The sequence below is a fragment of the Scyliorhinus canicula genome, chromosome 9, assembly GCF_902713615.1.
Source record: "Scyliorhinus canicula chromosome 9, sScyCan1.1, whole genome shotgun sequence".
Taxonomy (NCBI): Eukaryota; Metazoa; Chordata; class Chondrichthyes; order Carcharhiniformes; family Scyliorhinidae; genus Scyliorhinus; species Scyliorhinus canicula.
Genome location: NC_052154.1, coordinates 156,461,172 through 156,483,678, shown reverse-complemented (window position 1 = coordinate 156,483,678; position 22,507 = coordinate 156,461,172). Strand labels below are relative to the sequence as shown.

General features: G+C 44.6%; 1 protein-coding gene across 6 annotated transcripts in view; it reads right to left on the bottom strand.

The window, feature by feature from the left end:
* phrf1 (PHD and ring finger domains 1) overlaps window positions 1-22,507 on the bottom strand; it is a 144,188-nt gene that overhangs the window by 16,201 nt on the left and 105,480 nt on the right. For 5 of the 6 annotated variants that reach the window (XM_038808010.1, XM_038808007.1, XM_038808008.1 and 2 more), the window contains 3 exons: window positions 16,099-16,256; window positions 11,919-15,404; window positions 3,951-4,108 (listed from right to left, as the gene is read on the bottom strand). In XM_038808010.1, coding sequence (XP_038663938.1) covers window positions 3,951-4,108; window positions 11,919-15,404; window positions 16,099-16,256 — 3,802 coding nt within the window. Of the gene's footprint in view, window positions 1-3,950; window positions 4,109-5,629; window positions 5,725-11,918; window positions 15,405-16,098; window positions 16,257-22,507 lie in introns of those variants that run through there. The other variant, XM_038808012.1, reaches the window with a different exon arrangement.

The window sequence follows — 22,507 nt, the reverse complement described above, 5'->3', positions numbered from 1 at the left end:
GAGAGTCAGTAATGAGGGAGCACTGCACTGTTAGAGTCAGTAATGAGGGGGCACTGCACTGTTCGAGAGTCAGTAATGAGGGAGCACTGCACTGTTAGAGTCAGTAATGAGGGGGCGCTGCACTGTTAGAGTCAGTAATGAGGGGGCACTGCACTGTTCGAGAGTCAGTAATGAGGGGGCGCTGCACTGTTAGAGTCAGTAATGAGGGGGCACTGCACTGTTAGAGTCAGTAATGAGGGGGCACTGCACTGTTAGAGAGTCAGTAATGAGGGGGCGCTGCACTGTTAGAATCAGTAATGAGGGGCGCTGCACTGTTCGAGAGTCAGTAATGAGGGGGCGCTGCAGTGTTAGAGTCAGTAATGAGGGGGCGCTGCACTGTTAGAGTCAGTAATGAGGGGGCGCTGCACTGTTAAAGAGTCAGTAATGAGGGGCGCTGCACTGTTGGAGAGTCAGTAATGAGGGGGCGCTGCACTGTTCGAGAGTCAGTAATGAGGGGTCGCTGCACTGTTAGAGTCAGTAATGAGGGGGTGCTGCACTGTTCGAGAGTCAGTAATGAGGGGTCGCTGCAGTGTTCGAGAGTTAGTAATGAGGGAGCGCTGCACTGTTAGAGTCAGTAATGAAGGGGCGCAGCACTGTTAGAGAGTCAGTAATGAGGGGGCGCTGCACTGTTCGAGAGTTAGTAATGAGGGAGCGCTGCACTGTTGGAGAGTCAGTAATGAGGGAGCGCTGCACTGTTCGAGAGTTAGTAATGAGGGGCACTGCACTGTTCGAGAGTTAGTAATGAGGGAGCGCTGCACTGTTCGAGAGTTAGTAATGAGGGGGCGCTGCACTGTTGGAGAGTCAGTAATGAGGGGGCGCTGCACTGTTGGAGAGTCAGTAATGAGGGAGCGCTGCACTGTTGGAGAGTCAGTAATGAGGGGGCGCTGCACTGTTCGAGAGTTAGTAATGAGGGAGCGCTGCACTGTTGGAGAGTCAGTAATGAAGGGGTGCTGCACTGTTGGAGAGTCAGTAATGAGGGAGCGCTGCACTGTTGGAGAGTCAGTAATGAGGGGGCGCTGCACTGTTCGAGAGTTAGTAATGAGGGAGCGCTGCACTGTTGGAGAGTCAGTAATGAAGGGGTGCTGCACTGTTGGAGAGTCAGTAATGAAGGGGTGCTGCACTGTTGGAGAGTCAGTAATGAGGGGGCGCTGCACTGTTGGAGAGTCAGTAATGAGGGGGCGCTGCACTGTTCGAGAGTCAGTAATGAGGGGGCACTGCACTGTTCGAGAGTTAGTAATGAGGGGGCGCTGTACTGTTCGAGAGTTAGTAATGAGGGAGCGCTGCACTGTTGGAGTCAGTACTGAAGGGGCACGGAACTGTTGGAGAGTCAGAACTTGAAACGTACAAGATACTGCGAGGCCTGGATAGAGTGGACGTGGAGAGGATGTTTCTACTTGTAGGAAAAACTAGAACCAGAGGACACCATCTCAGACTAAAGGGATGATCCTTTAAAACAGAGATGAGGAGGAATTTCTTCAGCCAGAGGGTGGTGAATCTGTGGAACTCTTTACCGCAGAAGGCTGTGGAGGTCAAATCATTGAGTGCCTTTAAGACAGAGTTAGATAGGTTCTTGATTAATAAGAGGATCACGGTTTATGGGGAGAAGGCAGGAGAATGTTGATGAGAAAATATCAGCAATGATTGAATGGCGGAGCAGACACGATGAGCCGAGTGGCCTAATTCTACTCCTATGTCTTATGGTCTTATTTCTTTCCCTGGACATTAGTGAACCAGATGGGTTTTTATGACAAAGTTATTGAATTCAAATTTGACCATCTGCGATGGTGGGATTCAAACCTGGGACCCAAGAGCCTGGGTCTCTGGATTACTGATCCAGCGACAATACCACTACACCAGCCCATACCAGCCTCCCCGAACAGGTGCCGGAATGTGGCGACTAGGGGCTTTTCACAGTAACTTCATTTGAAGCCTACTTGTGACAATAAGTGATTTTCATTTCATTTCACCACCTCCCCTTTGTTGAGACTGTCCCAAAAACACATTTCCAACAAAACTCCTCAAGTCCCTGACAGACTCATTATTCCACTTCCTAGGATCTAGGTTCAAAGTCTGCCCAGCCTGATTGGATGAATATCTCCTGTCTTATGCAAAAAGAGCTTGGAACATTCTTAATTCAGCTCCGAATGGGGATGGACACCCATCTCACAGAACTAACTGGCTGTCTTGTTTAGAGAAGCCACATAATGTTCAGGAGCGAAAAACTGAAGCAAAAGGTGCAGTAGAATGCTCGTGCTAGAACAACCTTTACACGGCATCGTTGCAACACCATACATGGGGGGGGGGGGGGGGGGGGGGGCTTTATATTATCACTGAGGGCCTAAAAGAGGAAAGGTTCTACTCCGCAACATTAAAAAATAAAAACCTCATACAATTGATGATGAATAGATCATTCTTGGGGCCCCAATAAAATTCCCCAAAGTGAGAAGTTGGTGTAATCATTCACAGCACCCTTCCATGTATACGTATTAATTACAACTGTGTTCAAATCTAAAGGAATAAAATAATCTTCTGATAGGGCCACTTCTGACTTTAGTCCCTTCTGATAATAAAACAAACCTGAAGTCGGTCAAAGGATTAAGTCAACCCTTTCAATTTCACACACTGCCTAGTGGCCAGTTGAAGAACAACTGACATGGGTCTGAGAATAAGTCTAGTGTGGTGAGCTGCGTGACTAAGAGGCAGGGGTGGACTAAAATGCAGCAAATGGAAGAGAAAGTATACCAGTAAAGTGGAGTTCTCAAAACCATTTGCTCTATTTAAAGTATGGCGTACGATTGTCCAGCCATTCACTTCCTAAAATTAACAACACAATGTGATGTTGGCTTGGCATAACCTTATGCATGTTGTGAACTTTACTGGTCAGGTAGTTTGAACATTTTATTCATTTGTGGAATGAGAGTATTGTTGGCTAATCCAGCATTTATTGCCCATCCCTAATTGCCTTTGAGAAGGTGCCGACGAGCCAAAGTCTTAAACTGCTGCAGTTCCTGGGTTATAGGTCCATCCACAGTGCTGTTAGGAAGAGAGTTCCAGATTTTTAACCCAGCAACAGTGAAAGAACAGCAATATAGTTCCAAGTCAAGACTTGGAGGTGATGGTGTTCCCAATCACTTGCTGCCTTTCGGAGAGGTCACAGATTGGGAAAATGCTGTTTTTCACAGTCAGTTCAATTTGTGTTTTCGTTTCAATTATAGAATGATGCTCAGAAGGAGGCAATTCCGTCCAATGGGCCTGTGGCAGAGCTTTAAGAATTATAGATTATTTCCTTATCCTTCTTAAATGTTTGTCCAATTCCTTTTTGAAAGTCACTATCAAATTTGTTTTTACTACTATTAAATTTTAGATCACAACAACTCATTGACATAAAAAGTTATAATTTCCCCTTGAGTCATTTGCCAACTATCTTAAAAATGTGTCCTTTGGTTAATGCCCCTACTGCCAGATATCCATGGGGAATCTACTTATATTTTCAGTGACAGTGCTCACTAGAGACCTAATTATTCGCTATGACAGATTAAATAGCTCATCTCACTTGTATTACTTAAAGCAAACTGACACTAAATTATAATAAAATTGAAATTCAACACTCCTGCATTGCAACTGTTTTGGAATCAATAGGTTTTTGCTAGCCCCGGGTATTTAAGACATGGAGTCAAGAGGGTTGTATGGAAGACACAGATAAGCCATGATTTCACTGACCAGTAGAACAGGTTCGAGGGATTATATGCAGGTTCCTACATTTAATTTATCTTAAATTAATTTGACATGTGCAATTGGTCTAGAAAGGAATTAAAAAGTTTGCATTTGGCACGAACCCTTAACCACTATAATCACTGGAGAAGCAGAAATATGCCAGACAACTATCTGCAAGATTGAGAGCAGTCACTAACCTGAGGTGGAAATAGACCAGGAAAAATTGGAGGAGGAATCATAAAATTTGCTGCTGGAGGCTGGAACATCGGCACCTGATTTGGCGGTGGACTTGTTTCTGGAGCTTTCCAGATGCCTTCTTTGTTAAATCTGTGCATCCTGAAGGAGAATGGAGTCCCTGTAAACACAGAGGACAGCTTTAAATCCAACATCTGATCCGAATAGCATCATTACAATGCTTAATGTGATAATATGCTTCAGGTTTAAATAGGCATGAGATCTTAATTAACATTTTACCCTCCCCAAGCTAACATATAATAGAATCATGGAATTCCTACAGTAAAAAGCAGTCTATTTGTCCCATTGAGTCTGCGCCGACTCTCCGAAAGAGCACTCTACCCTGTTTCACTCCCCTGTCTACCACACCCTATCCCCGTAACCCAGCCTGCACAACCCTGGACTCCAAGGGGAAGATTAGCATGGCCAATCCACCTAACCTGCACATCTTTGGACTATGGGAGGATATATTCAGATAATGCCAGACCAGGAGGGGGCGGAGGGATTGAATGAGGCAGCTCTGAAATTACAGAATGAGTTGAATAAAATACATAAAGTGAGCAGAGGGTGTGTGATGAAACTTAATGCAGAGAAAGGCAAAACACTACACATGGGGTGAACAAAATAAGAGAGTGAATCACTCGTACGCCGTGAATGGAGCTGTAAGAGCTCTGTCAGTCACAGTAAATTAAGCACTAAGCATGTTAACCAGTGTGCAGCAGCAATTAACAGGATACTGAACTGCAGCCAGAATGGTGGAATATATGTCAGAAGAGGTAATGATGAGACTGTACAGAGCTCACATTGGACCACAAGAGCTGGAGCACTGACCACCAGGAAATAAAGGAGTTATTCCATTAATGGGGACAGTACAGAGAAGCCACAAGTCTGATTTTCAGTGTCAGAAGTCTGAGCCATTGAGAAAAAAACTGGAGAGACTGCGTTATAAAGACTGGAAAGGGGAGGGTACTTCAGCAAGATAATTTTAAAGAGGGATATACGGCTGTTAAGGACATAGAAAAAGAAACCTACAATATTGCATTATAATCAAGAGACACAACATGCATGTACACAACAAAAACAGAAAATGCTGGAAAAACACAAGAGGTCTGGCAACATCTGTGGTGAGAGAACAGAGTTAATGTTTTGAGTCCATATGACTTCTTCAGAGCTGCCTTTATTTTGAGCACGTATATAGTTTCTTTAATGTTGCAAAAATGTTCCAAGGCATTTCACAGGGCTATTGGCAGACAAGATCTGACCCAAGCTGTTAGATCCCGGGCAAGAATCCAACTATTTGAAACTTTTAAAACTGTGATGAAAGGTTACTGCATCACAGAGTGATAACACTGACCGATAGGTATTTTTAATGTAAAAACAAACTTAAATTTAAACACAGAATTATCCACATTATCAGCGAAATAGCTTTAGTTAACAGTTACCAACAGTTCTTAAGTGGAAGAAGAAACTTTAACTTACTTCCAAAACCTGACACTATATCCCAATTAAGAAAACCAATATAGTTCAAATATTACTCATGAATAAAATTAACAACCATTTTACTTGCTTTTCTCTGTGCAGGATCTTTGGAGAGAGAGTCTAAAACATCTCTGTTCAGATTAAAATCCGAGGAAGAACTAACCTTTTCAGACAGACCTGGCTCCTCCCTTTAATTACATAATCTGTATCCAAAGCAGAAGACATTCTTCTATCTCCTCCCACAAGATGTCCCATGATCTGTTAAGTCAGGACCAATCACTTAACCCTCAAAAAATTATCGACATCCCAGTTGTCTTTTAAACATAAACAATATTCCATTAGATAACAAGTAAATGATTCTCAAATTTATGAGCAGAATACTGCACCTCCAAAATCAATAATCACCTCACTTTTACAACACCTTAATCAAAGCTCTAGCAGATATACTGACTGTGGGCGGCACAGTGGTTAGCACTGCTGTCTATGGCACTTGGGACCCAGGTTCGATCCCGGCACTGGGTCATGGTCTGTGTGGAGTTTGCACATTCTCCCCGTGTCTGCATGGGTTTCACCCCCACAACCCAAAGATGTGTAGGTTAGGCGGATTGGCTACAGATTCCGAAAATATTAAATAAAAACAGAAAGTTTTCTGCAGATCAGACAGCATTTGGTCGAGAAACAGAATTAATGATTGGGGCACTGTCCTTTGATCAGAATTGATGCTGCCTAGCCTCCTGAGTATTTCTAGCATTTAATATTATGAAAGAGGTATTAGGTCAGGTGACCGCAAATTTAGGCAAGAGATAGATGGTGAGGCATGACATTAAGAGAGAGGTCAAAATAGGTTTAAACTAGAGAAGGGCACTTTGGAGACTGATATCAGGAAATTCTTCTTTGCACTAAGAGCGATCACGAGTCAGAATAATAGAGGCAAAACTGTGGGATTACTTTTTTTAAAAAAAAGATATTTTATTCCAAATACATTCAACAAAACAACACAAGCTTACTATCCAATTCAAGTATACAGTTTGTAAATTTTCCCGCTTTTAATCCCCCCCCAGCCCAGTGACAAACAGCTCTTCAAATATAGCCATGAATGGCCTCCCCCATACCTTAAAGCCCTTCTCTGACCCCCTTACGGCAAATTTGATTTTCTCCAAACTGAGAAATACGTCCAGATTCCCCAGCCATGCCACCACCCTGGTGGCGTGGCAGCCCTCCAATTCAAAAGTATCCGTCACCGGGCAATCAGAGAGGCAAAGGTCACAAAATCGTCCCCCTTCTTCTCCAGGAGCTCCCGCACCCCAAAAAGCACCATCAATCGGGCTTCACCTCAACCACTACAATCCTTGATAGGGTCACAAACAATGCCTCCCAGAAGTTCTCCAACTCTCACACCCCCAGAACATATGAGCATGATTCGCCAGCCTCCTCCCACATTTTTCACACCTGTCTGCTGACCCTGGAAAAAACCCACTCATCCGAGCCCGAGTCATGTGGTACCTGTGTATCAACTTAAATTGCATCCATCTGATTCTTGTGCAGGAGGAGGTTAAGTTCACTGGCCGCATTACCTCACATGAAAGTCCCCATCCTATCTCCCTTCCCAACTCCTCCTCCCACTTGCACTTGATCCTTTTCACTACTGTCTGGTCCTGCTCTCCCAACCACCCACATATATCCCCAATCCTGTCATCCCCACCTCATCCTAAACACACTCCCCTTTGGTAACTGAAATCTCACGCGCAGCTCCTCTAGCCCAGCAAACCTCCCCTCCAAATGTCCCTGATCCGCCCATCCCCTCATCCCTACACCACCTATTCATCCCATCCATTCACCCCACCCCCCCAGTTTAAACCTAGCGTTCCCACACAATAGTGTCAACACTGACATTTGACCCAGTTTAAAGTATCCAAAATGTGGGATTATTTAAGAAGCAATTTAGATGCCTAATTTGGGGAATGGGAGCGGGGGGCAGTGTTGGAAGAAATGGGCTGAATTGTCTTCCTTCTGCATGTACAGAATATTTAATTACTTGCCCATATCCATCTCTGTACAGGTGCCTCCAATATAGGAAGGTGGAGCTGAATGTTACTTACTGTTGCGATAACTAATGTCTGAGCCAGAGGAATAAAGTCTGAATCTGATGAAGTGTGTGCAAATTGAACAAGACTGGCCACAACTGCCAATCTCAATTTAAGCAGCAAGGCATGAGAATGCCAAACGGTCGCATGTTGAAACGACATAGCCTACTCTTTATCTCATGAACAGAAATACTAGCTTTGAGCTCTGCTCATTTAAGGATCTTTTTCCATGTTGTTAAAATAGAGTTACAGTGGCAGCACGGTGGAGCATGGGTTAGCACTGTGGCCTCACGGTGCCGAGGTCCCAGGTTCAATCCCGGCTCTGGATCACTGTCTGTGTGGAGTTTGCACATTCTCCCCGCGTTTGCGTGGGTTTCGCCCCCACAACCCAAAGATGTGCAAGGTAGGTAGATTAGCCACACTAAATTGCCCCTTAATTGGAAAAAATGAATTGGATATTCAAAATTTAAAAAAAATAAGAGTTACAAATCACATATATATTTTTGACTACCTGGTGCATTGATAGGCCCAGGTTTTTAAAAATCCTTTCATGGGATTTAAGCATCTTTGGCAAGGTTAGCATTTGTTGCTTATCTCTAAATGCCCTTGAAAAGTTGGTGGTGACCATGTTGAACCGCTGCACTCTATGTGGGGTAGGTACACAAACATTATGAAGGGAGTTCCAGGATTTTGTCTCAGCAGCAGTGAAGAAACGGTGATATCGTTCTAAGTTAGGATGATGTGTGACTGGAGAGGAGCTTGTAGGTGGTGATGTATCTGCTGCCCTTGACCGTCTAAAGTCATGGTGGTGTCGAAGGAGTTTCCACAGAGCACATTGCTGCTACTGTGTATAGGTCATAGAGGGAGTGAATGTTTAAGCTGGTGGATGGGGTTCGGCCAAGTGTGCTGTTTTGTCCTGGATGGTGTTGGGATTTTTCAGTGTTGTTGGAGCTGTACTTATCCAGGCAAGTGGGGAATATTCCATCATACCCCTGATTTGTGCCTTGTAGATGGTGGTCAGGCTTTGAAAGTCAGAGGCAAACTACTCGCTGCACAATTTCCAGCCACTTGCCTGCACTTGCAACCAGAGTATTTATTTGGCCAATCTATTTAAGTTTCTGGTCAATAGAAACCCCCCCCCCCCCCCCCCGATGTTGTTGGTTAGGAATTCAGAGATGGTAAAGCCATTGAATGTTATGGGGCGATGATTAAATCTCGATTGTTGGAGATGGTCATTGCCTGGCACGTGTGCAACACAACTGACCCACTACTACTGTAGTATGAAGAGCTTATCTTATGAAGATCGAACAGATTAGGTCTATACCTATTGGAATTTAGAAGAATGAAAGGTGATTTTATTGCAACAACCAGGATTTTGCGGGGCCTGGAAAGAATGGATACCAGGAGGATGTTTTCTCTAGTTGGGGAAACTAGACTTGGAGACAAAGTTTAAAAATAAGAGGTTCCCTTTTAAGGCAGAGATGAGGATAATCTTTTTCCCTCAGAGGGTCATTAGAGTGGAGAATTCTTTTCCCAAGTTTTTTCTAAAATTTCTAATTAAGGGGCAATTTAGTGTGGCCAATCCACCGACCCTGCACATCTTTGGGTTGGGAGGGTGAATGTGGAAACTGCACATTGCCGGTGACCCAGGGCCAGGATTAAACCTGGGTCCTTGGCACCGTGAGGCAGCAGTGCTAACCACTGCGCTACCGTGCTGCCCTCTTACCAGAAGTTAGTGAAGGCTGGGTCTTTAAATTTATTCATGGCGGAGTTGATTAGATTTTTATTTTTCAAAGGAGTCAAGAGTTATAGGGGACAGACAGGAAAGTGGAGCTGAGACTACGAGATCAGATATGAACTCATTGAATAGTTGAGCAGGCTTAAAGGGCTAAATGGCTTATTCCCACTCCTAAGTTCCATGTTCCTATGTTGTCACCCATCAACTCAAGCCTGAATGTTGTCCAGGTCTTGCTGCATATGGACACAGCCTGCTCCATTACGTGAAGAAAATTTTATTTTTTAATATTTCTGGGCTTTACTGTGGTATCCTGTAAAGCAAGATTGTGGGAGCTGTGTGAGTGTGACTAATTTAGTTAAGCCAGGGTCTAAAGTGCATACAAAGTTGAGGACATCAAAGGGGCTAGGTGTGAAAGGTAGGCATTTAAAGTGAATCGGGCAGACTTAGACGTTCTACAGGTAAATGCAACATGGGTAGAATTTTGCATTCGAGATAAGTGAGGATTTGGATTTTTAGCTGTTGCATTTCAAAGGGAGGTAAGAAGAGTTTACAATTTAGAAAAAGGTCATACATAAATAAGGCAAAGTTATTGCATTTTATTTTACCTGAAGGGATGGCCATAAGGAGAACACAAAAGATTGCTGTATCCTTGGAAAGGTTCATTTCAAAGAAGGATAAGGACAATGGGAAAAGATGAAAGAGAAAAAACATTTCATGAGAGTTTGGAAGCCGTGTTGACGTGTGGCGAGTTAAGAGTTCCTGGAATGTGCTCTGTGCTGGAAAAAGATGATAAGTGAGCAGTCTCCAGCTTCCAGACAACTGTCTGGTTGTTCCAGAGAACAGAATTTTGGTTTAAAGTCTTGAATTTGCTCAGGCGAGTAGGAGACCGAGTGAGAAGTCCAGTGGAATACCTCTCCTACAACAACAGTGGGCTGTACCTTGTGAAATTTCATAGATTGAATATCTATAATGACAATTGCCTAAAGGAGTGTTCATTTGTGAGAATAACCAAGAAATAATCTTATTGGGGGAATGTTCTACAAGACTAATGTTTAATTGTGTACAATCTTGCGTGCTAAGATTTTTTGTTTCTCAAAGGAATTTGTGGCTCCTGGCTTCATACACATTTTCTCTTGGTAAAAGACAAATAGAAATTTGAAATGGAGTGAATCAAAACAGCTGAAGACTGGCACCTGTGATACTGGGGACTCAGGAGGAGGCCGAGGTGGACCATCTAGTCAGTACTTCTGGTGAAAGGATACAGATGCTTCAGCCTTGTCTGTCAAGACTGATGTGCTGAGCTCCCAGCTAAAAGCAAAACAGATCTACAGGCTGAGGTAACTTAGAAATGTATTGCATTGAATGCGACCATTCTGCCCATCCTACCCTTTCTGGCTCTGAGCTATCCAATTCATTGCAATTCCCTGTTCTTGCCCCAGTCATGTAATTATTTCTCCTTCAAGTATTTATGCAATTCTCTTTCAGGCAGAGCAATTTAGAAGAGAAAATTCAAATTTCTCCCCCCCTGCCATTCTTTTGCCATCTATGTCCACAATGCAGCACGTGGCAGAGAAGTGATTGACCGACTGCAACGTCAGGATTTTCACATTAATCTGCACTTGCAGACTGTTGAAATTGCAGTCAGATTCAAAGAGGTAATGACAGTGAACACGGACATTTCGGTGTCCCTCAAAACCCGAGGCAGCGTTTCTGAATGGAATACAAACTCATGCTGGCAAACTCAAGTCTAGCAAAAAGGAGTTAGTGAAACTGGCAAAAAAAACTTTTTCTAACTTCAAAAAGCTGCACTAGTGAAGAACACACCTCAAAGTGAACACTACAATCCTTCTCAATATTGCATGTCCTGCTAACAGGATAGTGTTCACATGAAATCCTGTAACATTTCATTGAACCTTCGCCTTCAGTGCAATCTGCTTCATGTGAGAGTACCTTTAAGAAATGGATGTTTATCAAATATCTGTAGTGGATATACCTTTAAGAAATGGTGTTTATCAAGTAGCTGCAGTGATGTCAGAGTGTGGGTGGAGCTGGACCGCCTATCTGTTTTACTTTCATTTTTGAGCCGGCAGCTACAGTGTGTGTTTAGTTATGTTTTCAAAGTTGGAGCTGCATCCAGCCAAACGAGGTGTAATTTTGATCTCTCTGCATGTAAAGAGTATTTTCAGATCGCTTGCTAATTTAAAAGTGATAACTGCTCGCAGTAGAGAATTTAAAATCTGCTATTTTTGTTAAAGAGGGTATATGTTTTATGGATGTTGCCAGTAAAGATTAATGGTTACTTATAGAGTACTGTATTCTTTGGGGGGAGTATTTGAGTTGATAGTTGCTAAGATGTTTACTGTGTGTTTATAAAATGTTTACTGGATTCATAGAATAAACATTGTTTTGTTTTAAAAGTACTTTAGATCTCTGTTGCATCACACCTGTAGAGTGGGCTGTGTGCTCCCCATAACCAAAATCTATGAAAAATTGTGGGTCAGGTGAACTCCATGATACACTTTGGTGTTCTCTAAACCCTGGCCCATAACACTGCCTAAAGGGACACAATCTGCAATTTGTCTGTACAACCAGAATTCAAAGGGTACAATACAAGAAGTAATTATACTCACTAGCAGGCCTCCCAGAGGGAGTCTCATCCTTCTCCTCTGTCTCCAGGTTCCAAGTCACTCTCTTCACGATGGGTTTGGTTTTCACCACTGTGCTTTGTAAAGCAGTTTCAGGCTCAGTCTTGACTTTCACAGGCTCTGGCTCTGTCGGTTCCAGGAGGGGAATTTCCTCATACTCCCTATTGTTCTCTGTTTTCATCGATTCTAGCTTTCTCTCCGACAAGTCATTTCCAATCATATCACTCTGTGTTTCTTCTTCCTTATTTACATTGCCTGAACCAAGGTCAGCTGACACAGTCTCATGGTTTAGTTCATCCTTCTTGGAGTTTGTGCCTGTTGAACAGCTCTCTGGGTGCTCGTTCTTAGGTAAAGCCACTACCTCATTCACCGGAGTGCTAGGGCTTTGTTGTTCCTCAACTGTACACGTGTCCACAGATTCATCTTGATCTTCTGCAGGTACCATTGAATCAGCAGTGGTGGAATTCTCAGTTAGAGGTAAAAGTGTGTCAGATTCCACTGGCAAATTTTCGTGAAAAAGTTCAGCCTCAGGTCTCGAGATTGCTTCTTCATTTTCTGACAAGAGTGGGATCTCCTCCTGTTTGTCCAGGCATATTAGTGGAATAGAAACCTCAGTTGAAACAGCAGGGTCTTGGTAGCAAGGACTTTTGATGCGGATACACTCCACAATATTGGGACTCGTTACTATTTCAGCCTGGTTTGTGCTGGCATCATTACTTTCCCAAACATGGCCAAATTCAACAAAAGCATCAATAATATTTTCTCCTAAATTCTCACTTTTACAGCTGGAGTCCTTGTTTGGCTCAAGAAATTCTTTCTGGATTGTTTCTTCCTGTACTTCGTCAAAGAATGGTATTGATTCCTCTTCAATGGCTACTGAACGGGGTAGACTCTGAATAACCGGTATAAAGTTACTTTCCTGCAAGCTTTCAGCTTCACAAGAAATAAGTAGTTGCTTTACTGAGGCTTCCATCTCCAAAGGCTCATAATCTCTGCATGTTGAAACTTTCTTTTGCTCTTCATCCTTCTCGCCAAACTTTACTTTCTCGTGAAAGAAAATTTGCTTCCCGTCTACCTCTGGGTATTGCCATTTTGATTGTTGGCACCTATCTCTTGATCTTGATCTGCTCTGGTCTTTCGATCTCGAACAAGTTCTTGATAGAGTACTGGATTTTCTCCTTTCCCTGGATCTAGAACGAGTCCTTGATCTTCTCTTTTCCCTAGATCTGGCTGATTTTCTCTTCTCTCTGGAACTTGACCTCGTTTGAGATCTACGCTTATCACGGGAACTAGATCTAGACCATGATCTTCTTTCTCTAGAACTAGATCTGGACCAAGACCTTATTTTCTCCCTAGATTTAGGCCATACTTTTTTCTTATCTCTGGATCTAGACCATGATCTCGAACGTCGTCTCTCCCTGGACCAGGAGGTCGATCTTCTGCTCCGTCTATCATACTGTTCCCTATCGTACTGTTCCCTTTCATACTGTTCCCTTTCATACTGTTCCCTCTCGTACTGTTCCCTCTCGTACTGTTCCCGGCTTTGCTCTCGTCGGTACTGCTTTCTTTTTCCCTTCTCACTGCTCCAAGAGTGTCTAGAGGAGCCTTTGTGGTCCCTTGACCCTGAAAATTTCCTTCTTCTCCTGTGACTGTCTGCAGATGCACCAGAGGAAGAACTTGCCGACCTCCTTTCTCGAGATCTTGATCTGGAACGTCGCCTCCTTTTTTCCTTGTTCCTATCCAGTTTAGGTTTTCGTCTTTTGAACTTCTCAGAGCTGCTGGAACGAGACCTTGACCTGGATTTTGATCTCCGTCGTTCTCTCGAGCTTGACCTCAACTTCTTCCGTTCTTTTGATCTTGACCTTGACCTGTAACCTTTACGCTCTTCAGATACTGAGCTCTTGCATTTGGAGTGGCTGTGAGAACTTGATCTCGATCGTGACCTCGAGCGAACCTTTGATTTGGTGTGGAGCTTTTTACTCACTATTTTCCTTAGTTCATTTTCTGATGAAGTATCTGCATCAGTTCGCACACAACTGATCTTGTTGACAGTTCGCAAAGTACCCTCATCTGAATATACACAAGAAATAATAACATCACTAACTGTATTTACTGTCTGCCGTTCAGACTTGGGTTTGTCTTTAGACAATGTTCTAAAGCTGCAATATGTTTCATTTGTGAATGTATCGTCCCAATTCCTCACATCGGATTCTAAACCCAATCTCATATCCTCATCGCCAATGTCATCCTGAGATTCACTTATAGCTTCTGCCTCAGGGAACAAAGATTTACAACGATCAGGACTGTCAGTTGGTCTATTTATTGTCAGAGGTTCAAATTTGATTTTAAAAGGCACTGCCTGCTGTGTGCAGGACATATGTGCAGTTTCAATATTAAAGTAATGATTTAAAGTATTACTTGTGTCTTCATCATCTTCAGAAATAGCATCACAAGGGCTGGGCACTGGGGACTCAACCTCAGATCTTGACCCATTCCTATCAGGACTGGAACTAGATGATGACGGGTCAGAGCCAGTAGGTTCAAAAGGATCATATATTTCATCTATTTCTTTTTTTACAGTGAATTTCAATTGTGAAGCATTCTTGTCTTTTTTGATGCAATGCTGAACTTCATCATCTGTGGGTTCAAATGGGTCGTAGGCATCCAACTTGGGTAACCTCAAATGACCAATGTTACTTGTCACTTTTTTACAACTCTGTCCAGGCGTGCTGGATATTAAGTCTTGACCTCGTAGTTTTTCTTGGAAGGTACTGGAACAGCCAGCCGAACTGGTGGTGGTAGAAGATTGCTGGACAGCTCTCTCACTATTCTTTTCACTACTTCCCAATTCCATAGGTTTTGTAGCCTGGTTATTCTGTTCACTGTCTGTGAGTCTGTTCATACAGGCTCGAGATATGCCATTGTTTTGTTTGTTGCCAGTTTGTACCTCTAGGCCGCCAGTCTGGTTCTTGATCTTTGGTATCCTGGGAAATTCTGAGATATCAAGCCTCCTAACAGGGGGCTTGAGTGGAATTCTGTTCAGTGTGCCCATATTGATTTTGAAATGCAAATTGGAGGCACTATTTAACCATTTGAAAGGTGTGAAGCCACTGGTGCTCTTCTGACTGTCCCCAGCACTTTTACTAAATGCTCCCATCCGTTGTGTATTGAGCAAAGAAACCGATTCGCCTGGCCTGGGGCCAACTGATATTTCAGGCATCGGAGTAAATGTTCCCGAAAAGGCAGGTCTCAGATTGCTGGGTGCGGTTTGTTGCCTTGGCTTAGATGTTAAACCAGATGTAGATGGCAATGTACTCAAGAACTGTCTCGCAGTAGTAGTGAGACCAGCAGTTTCCTCATCCTCTGTCAAGGTGCTTACAGAGTTCCCTGAGATGCAAGCACTTGTCGTTGAACTTCTACCAGAAATCTCACCAGTTCTGCTGCTACTTGATGTTGACTGTCCAGGTTGTCCTGATGCAATAGCAGAAAGGAAATTGTAAAATTAATACATTACACAACACCTGCAAATGAATTGCCCTTTTGGACACCACACTTTAGAAGGATGGCAAGTCCTTGGAGGGGGGTGTAGAGGTTTATTAGGATGATAACAGGAGATTGGAAAAGCTGGGGTTGTTCACCTAGGGGGGTGGGGGGGGGGGGGGGGAGATGCGTCAGAAACAGGGAGTACAGTCTCAGAATAATCGTCAGGCCATTTAGAACTGAAACAAGAGGAATTTCTTCACGCAGATGGCGGTGAATCTTTGGAGTTCTCTGCCCCAGAGGACTGTGGAGGTTCAGTTGTAGAGCATGTTCACGAGGGAGATCGATAAATTTGTACATATTAAGAACAACAAGGGATACGGATATAGTGTTGGAAAATGGTGTTGAAATAGAAGATCAGCTATGATCTCATTGAATAGCGGAGCGGGCTTTAAGGCTGAATGGCCTTATACTCCTACTCATGCTCCTCCTGGTTCTCATATTCTTAAATTAAATCTGGTGGGTGATTTATGTAAATCATCTCAGTAGGGCAATTGAAGCAATAAACCAGATAACTAGCATGCACTAGAAAGATCATGAAAGGAAATAGCAATCTTCCACTACTTAAACAGAAGTTAACTATAGATTTTAGTTAAACGACTCAATGGTCTATTTTAGAGAATACCTCGATCTTTAGGCTTTAGTGTTCCATCCCTATTGATCACAACATCGGAACTGTCCATCAGTAAGGCATCCTGCCCAGCTAGGATACTTCCCAGCACATCTGTTACAGATGTGGATCCTGGTTCTGCCTCCTGTGCAACAACTGGAAGTCTTCCATTCCTGTCACAATAAGATTTAATCGCTTTTTAAACATAGGACCAAGTCATGCCTGACCAATATACTGTAAGACTACAGGAAAAAAATAGAGATTACTCTGATTAGAGATTTCAAGCTATTAGGATACTCACTGTGGCAACGTACATCTTCTAGAAGAACAAAGAACTGCAAAGTCACTACCCGCCTACACAGACAGCCAATTGTATAATAATACTGACAGGAGGTTCTTCATTCAATAACCTGATTGCGTACAAACTACCAATGGGCCCCAAGGTCCTTGATTTGAACACAAGAATGAGGGTTGGATTCACTGGGTCTTAAAAGTCCGTAGTCCAATGGCTACAATCTGACCCAACATGTAGACCTATACCATAAACAAAACTGATCACAATGGACAGAGAACAAACAGCTTCTAGCTGGAGCTAAGAAAGGTTCAGGTAGAGTAAATCAGTGGCTAGCACTGCGGCCGCACAGCACCAGGGACCCGGGCTCAATTCTGACCGTGCGTGATTGTGCAGAGTTTGCACATTCTCCTTGTGTCTGCGTGGGTTCCCTCCGGGTGCTGCGGTTTCCTCACATAGTCCAAAGATGTGCCGGTTAGCCGCATTGGCTATGCTAAATTGCCCCTAGGTTAGATTACGGGGTTAGGGCAGGGTGCTCTGTCAGAGGATTGGTGCAGACTTGAGGGGTTGAATGGCCTCCTTCTGCACTGTAGGTATTCTATGATTCTTCTTTGATCAAAGAAAACAAAATACTGGGGATGTTGGAAATCTGAAATAAAAACTGAATGTGCTGGAAAAACACAGTAGTCTGGCAGCATCTGTGGAGAGAGAAACATTTTGAGTTGAATATGACGTTCTGAAAAAGTGTTAGACTCGACTTGAAATGTTAACACTGTTTCTCTCTTCACAGATGCTGTCGCACAAGAGGCTGGTTTAGCACAGGGCTAAATCCCTGACTTTGAAAGCAGACCAAGGCAGGCCAGCAGCAGGGTTCAATTCCCCTACCAGCCTCCACGAACAGGCACCGGAATGTGGTGACTAGGGGCTTTTCACAGTAACTTCTTTGAAGCCTACTTGTGACAATAAGCGATTTTCATTTCATTTCATTTATATTCACCAGCAGAGTAAGTCTGGAGCCTGTTTTTACTGGCAGCAGAATTGACAACCGGATTCAAGATAATCGGCAAAAATGGACAGGAATGAAGAAAAAAAACATTTGTACAGAAAGTTATGATCGGGAATGCGCTCCCTGAAAGGGTGGTGGAAGCAGATTCGATCATTTTTTTTTGTTGTGAATATCTAGTTCATAATTCATGTGTTTTGGAATTTAACTTTTAGTATCAGGAACATATCTTTTAGGTAGGAGGTCAAAAGCGTTATGAATGAAATAGCCTGGTTTAGAAGCTGGTAAACAAACCTAACAGAGGAAAATAAAAGAAGCCAGCGTAAGTTTATCTCACAAGGTCAGAGCTGAAAGGGGTAAAATACTTAAACAGGTGATCCATTTCGAGACCTCCTGGTGGAACGAGGGTATCTCCATGAAATAAGCTATAAACTAACAACTCTGAATCAGTTCTGCGGAAGAGGGTCGTAAAACTTCATTAGAGATAGAAATTGTTCATATAGGCTGCAGAATCAAATAATTTTAGTGTTTGAACCACCTCAAATCATGTTACATCGCCATAGTGATAGAGGGTTTTAAAAATTAATTTATGTGTGAACTTGCTAACAGAAGCGAACAGCTCGAGACAGACAGAGGCAGTTGGGGCTGTCCGTTGGCACAGACTGCACCTCTCCAGTTTGAGAGGGCTAACAGGAGATGATCGTCAGTTAAGTCTGCCCCTCAAGCAGAGAAAATGCAAACTTCATGGCTCACTGCATGGATGTGGGTGGGGCTCTCTCTCAGTATGGGTTTCGTGAGGGAAGGGAAAAGATGCTGGAAGATTTGCTCCAGCTGCAGCTAGGGGAATAATGTACAATGTCATAGAACCTTGTAAGAAGTCTTACAACACCAGGTTAAAGTCCAACAGGTTTGTTTCAAACACGAGCTTTCGGAGCACGGCTCCTTCTTCAGGTGAATGGAAAGGCTTGTTCCAGAAATGTTTATATAGACACAGTCAGAGATGCCCCGGAATGCGAGCACCTGCAGGCAATCAAATCATCAAAGATGCAGAGAGAGAGGTAACTCCAGGTTAAAGAGGTGTGAATTGTCCCAAGCCAGTTCAGTCGGTAGGCCTCTGCAAGTCCAGGCTTGTTGGTGGGGGCCGAATGTAATGCGACATGAATCCCAGATCCCGGTTGAGTCCGCATTCATGCGTGCGGAACTTAGCTATAAGTTTTTGCTCAGCAATTTTGTGTTGTCGCGTCTCCTGAAGGCCTCCTTGTAGAATGCTGACCCGGAGATCAGAGGCTGAATGTCCTTGACTGCTGAAGTGTTCCCCAACTGGAAGGGAACAGTCCTGCCTGTTGATAGTCGCACGATGCCCGTTTATTCGTTGTCGCAGTGTCTGCATGGTCTCGCCAATGTACCACGCTTTTGGACATCCTTTCCTGCAGCGTATGAGGTAGACTACATTGGTCGAGTCGCACGAGTATGCGCCGCGTACCTGGTGGGTGGTGTTTCCACGTGTAATGGTGGTGTCCATGTCGATGATCTGGCATGTCTTGCAGAGATTACCCTGGCAGGGTTTTGTGGTGTTGTGGTTGCTGTTCTGAAGGCTGGGTAATTTGCTGCAAACAATGGTTTGTTTGAGGTTGCGCGGTTGTTTGAAGGCCAGTAGTGGGGGTGTGGGGATGACCTTGGCAAGATGTCCATCCTCGCTGATGATGTGTTGGAGGCTGCGAAGAAGATGTCGTAGTTTCTCCGCCCCAGGAAAGTACTGGACGACGAAGGGTACTCTGTCAGTGGTGTCCCGTGTTTGTCTTCTGAGGAGGTCGGTGCGGTTTTTTGCTGTGGCGCGGTGGAACTGTCGATCAATGAGTCGAGCGCCATATCCCGTTCGTACGAGGGCATCTTTCAGCATCTGTAGGTGTCTGTTGCGCTCCTCCTTGTCTGAGCAGATCCTGTGTATCCGTATACACAGGATCTGCTCAGACAAGGGGGCCTCACGGTAGCATGGTGGTTAGCATCAATGCTTCACACCTCCAGGGTCCCAGGTTCGATTCCCGGCTGGGTCACTGTCTGTGTGGAGTCTGCACGTCCTCCCCGTGTGTGCGTGGGTTTCCTCCGGGTGCTCCGGTTTCCTCCCACAGTCCAAAGATGTGCGGGTTAGGTGGATTGGCCATGCTAAATTGCCCGTAGTGTAAGGTTAATGGGGGGATCGTTGGGTATACGGGTTACATGGGTTTAAGTAGGGTGATCATTGTTCGGCACAACATCGAGGGCCGAAGGGCCTGTTCTGTGCTGTACTGTTCTATGTATCTAAGGAGGAGCGCAACAGACACCTACAGATGCTGAAAGATGCCCTCGTACGAACGGGATATGGCGCTCGACTCATTGATCGACAGTTCCACCGCGCCACAGCAAAAAACCGCACCGACCTCCTCAGAAGACAAACACGGGACACCACTGACAGAGTACCCTTCGTCGTCCAGTACTTTCCTGGGGCGGAGAAACTACGACATCTTCTTCGCAGCCTCCAACACATCATCAGCGAGAATGGACATCTTGCCAAGGTCATCCCCACACCCCCACTACTGGCCTTCAAACAACCGCGCAACCTCAAACAAACCATTGTTTGCAGCAAATTACCCAGCCTTCAGAACAGCAACCACAACACCACAAAACCCTGCCAGGGTAATCTCTGCAAGACATGCCAGATCATCGACATGGACACCACCATTACACGTGGAAACACCACCCACCAGGTACGCGGCGCATACTCGTGCGACTCGACCAATGTAGTCTACCTCATACGCTGCAGGAAAGGATGTCCCAAAGCGTGGTACATTGGCGAGACCATGCAGACACTGCGACAACGAATAAACGGGCATCGTGCGACTATCAACAGGCAGGACTGTTCCCTTCCAGTTGGGGAACACTTCAGCAGTCAAGGACATTCAGCCTCTGATCTCCGGGTCAGCATTCTACAAGGAGGCCTTCAGGAGACGCGACAACGCAAAATTGCTGAGCAAAAACTTATAGCTAAGTTCCGCACGCATGAATGCGGACTCAACCGGGATCTGGGATTCATGTCGCATTACATTCGGCCCCCACCAACAAGCCTGGACTTGCAGAGGCCTACCGACTGAACTGGCTTGGGACAATTCACACCTCTTTAACCTGGAGTTACCTCTCTCTCTGCATCTTTGATGATTTGATTGCCTGCAGGTGCTCGCATTCCGGGGCATCTCTGACTGTGTCTATATAAACATTTCTGGAACAAGCCTTTCCATTCACCTGAAGAAGGAGCCGTGCTCCGAAAGCTCGTGTTTGAAACAAACCTGTTGGACTTTAACCTGGTGTTGTAAGACTTCTTACTGTGCTCACCCCAGTCCAACGCCGGCATCTCCACATCATAGAACCTTGTGGCAGTAACAGTCAGCAGAATTTGTTTGGAAAGCTGTGGGAAGGTATTCACATGAGGTCGGTAAAGAATAAGTGGTGGGTCGTGACGCCAAATAAGGTAATGGAAGGATGCCAATATAATCTTACCTTGGAAGGTAGCTGATGCATGGAGGAGAATTAAAAGGGCAGGGGGGTGCCTAAGTAGCAGAACTGAGTTTTAGTCTTTATAAATTATAGAAATGCGAGTTGGTCGAGGATGAGCAGCCAGCAAAATTAAAGAAGTATTTTGCTTTAGTATATGCCAAAGAGAAGGATATTGAGGAGAAAGTAAGTCCTGAATTGGTAAAAGATGAGATACAATCAGCAACGGGTTAAGTGTTAACTACAATACCATTGTTTATTACAGAAACATGGCTTAAAGGATAGGAATAGCAGATTAACATTCCTGGTTACAGGGTTTTCAGATGGGATAGACACAAGAATAAAAATTTAGTGGGAGATTACAGGAAGCGAAGTTGTTGCAATATTAGTTAAATAAACAATGACAGTTGTGAGAAAGGATAATATGCTAAAAGGGGAAGTTCTGGGCTTTACGGAATGAAGCTGGATAGATGGAACCGGCATCAATAAAAGTGCATTTTAATGGTAGAGAGCATAATTCAGTTAGAGTTACCCACAGACAGACAGGTCGAACCCCAAAACGGGGAAGACCTCGAACATGACGAAGGAACTCGGTCGCTTTATAGAGCAGATGAGGGCGGTGGACCCTTGGAAGTTCACCCACTCAGGGAAGAAGGAGTTCCCCTTCTTCACTCCAGTACACAACATATACTCGAGGATTGACTTCTTTGTAGTGGGGAAATCGGTACTTCTAGGGCTGGTCAATGCAGAATATTCCACAATCGTAATCTCCAACCACGCTCCACATTATATGAACATGAGGCTGGAGACAGGCAGTGACCAACGCCCCATATGGAGGTTGGACACTGCTCTACTGGCTGACAAGACCTTTAGTGAGAGTATCACAGGCCAGAGGTGAGTATTCAAAAAACAACCAAAACGGGGAGGTCTCACCCTCCACGTTCTGAGAGGCGCTAAAGGCCGTGATGAGAGGGGAAATTAAAGCCTTTAAAGCGCGAAGAGACAGAGAGGCGAGCACGGCTAGGCAGCAACTGGTCGACTCCATACTGGAAGGAGACTGTAAATACTCCGAGGCCCCGGCCGTAGAGCTCCTGGCGAAGAGGAAGGGCTACAAATGGACTTTGACCTGCTCCCCACGAGGAAGGCGGTGCACCAACTCCACCAGGCACGGGGGACCCTATACGGTTACGGAGACAAAGCCAACACCAGCTGAGAAAGCAGGCAGCCACTGGAGAGATTGCACAAATTAGAGATAACATAGGCACACTGGAAACAGACCCAGACAAGGTTAACAAAAATTCGAGACCTTTTACTGAGGACTGTATACCTCAGAGCCCTCGGCAGAAGACTCAGGGATGAAACAGTTTCTCGACGGACTGAACATGCCAGCCGTGGGGACGACAGAATACGGGGCTTGGATGCACTGCTAGAACTGGGTGAGATCATGGAGAGTATTAGTTCCATGCAGGCGGGGAAAGCGCCAGGACCAGACTGGTTCCCGGCGGACTTCTACAAAAAATCTGGGATAGCACAGGCCCAGCACCTGCAGGAGATGTTCAAAAACTCACTGGCGAGGGGCACACTGCCACCTATGCAAGTACAAG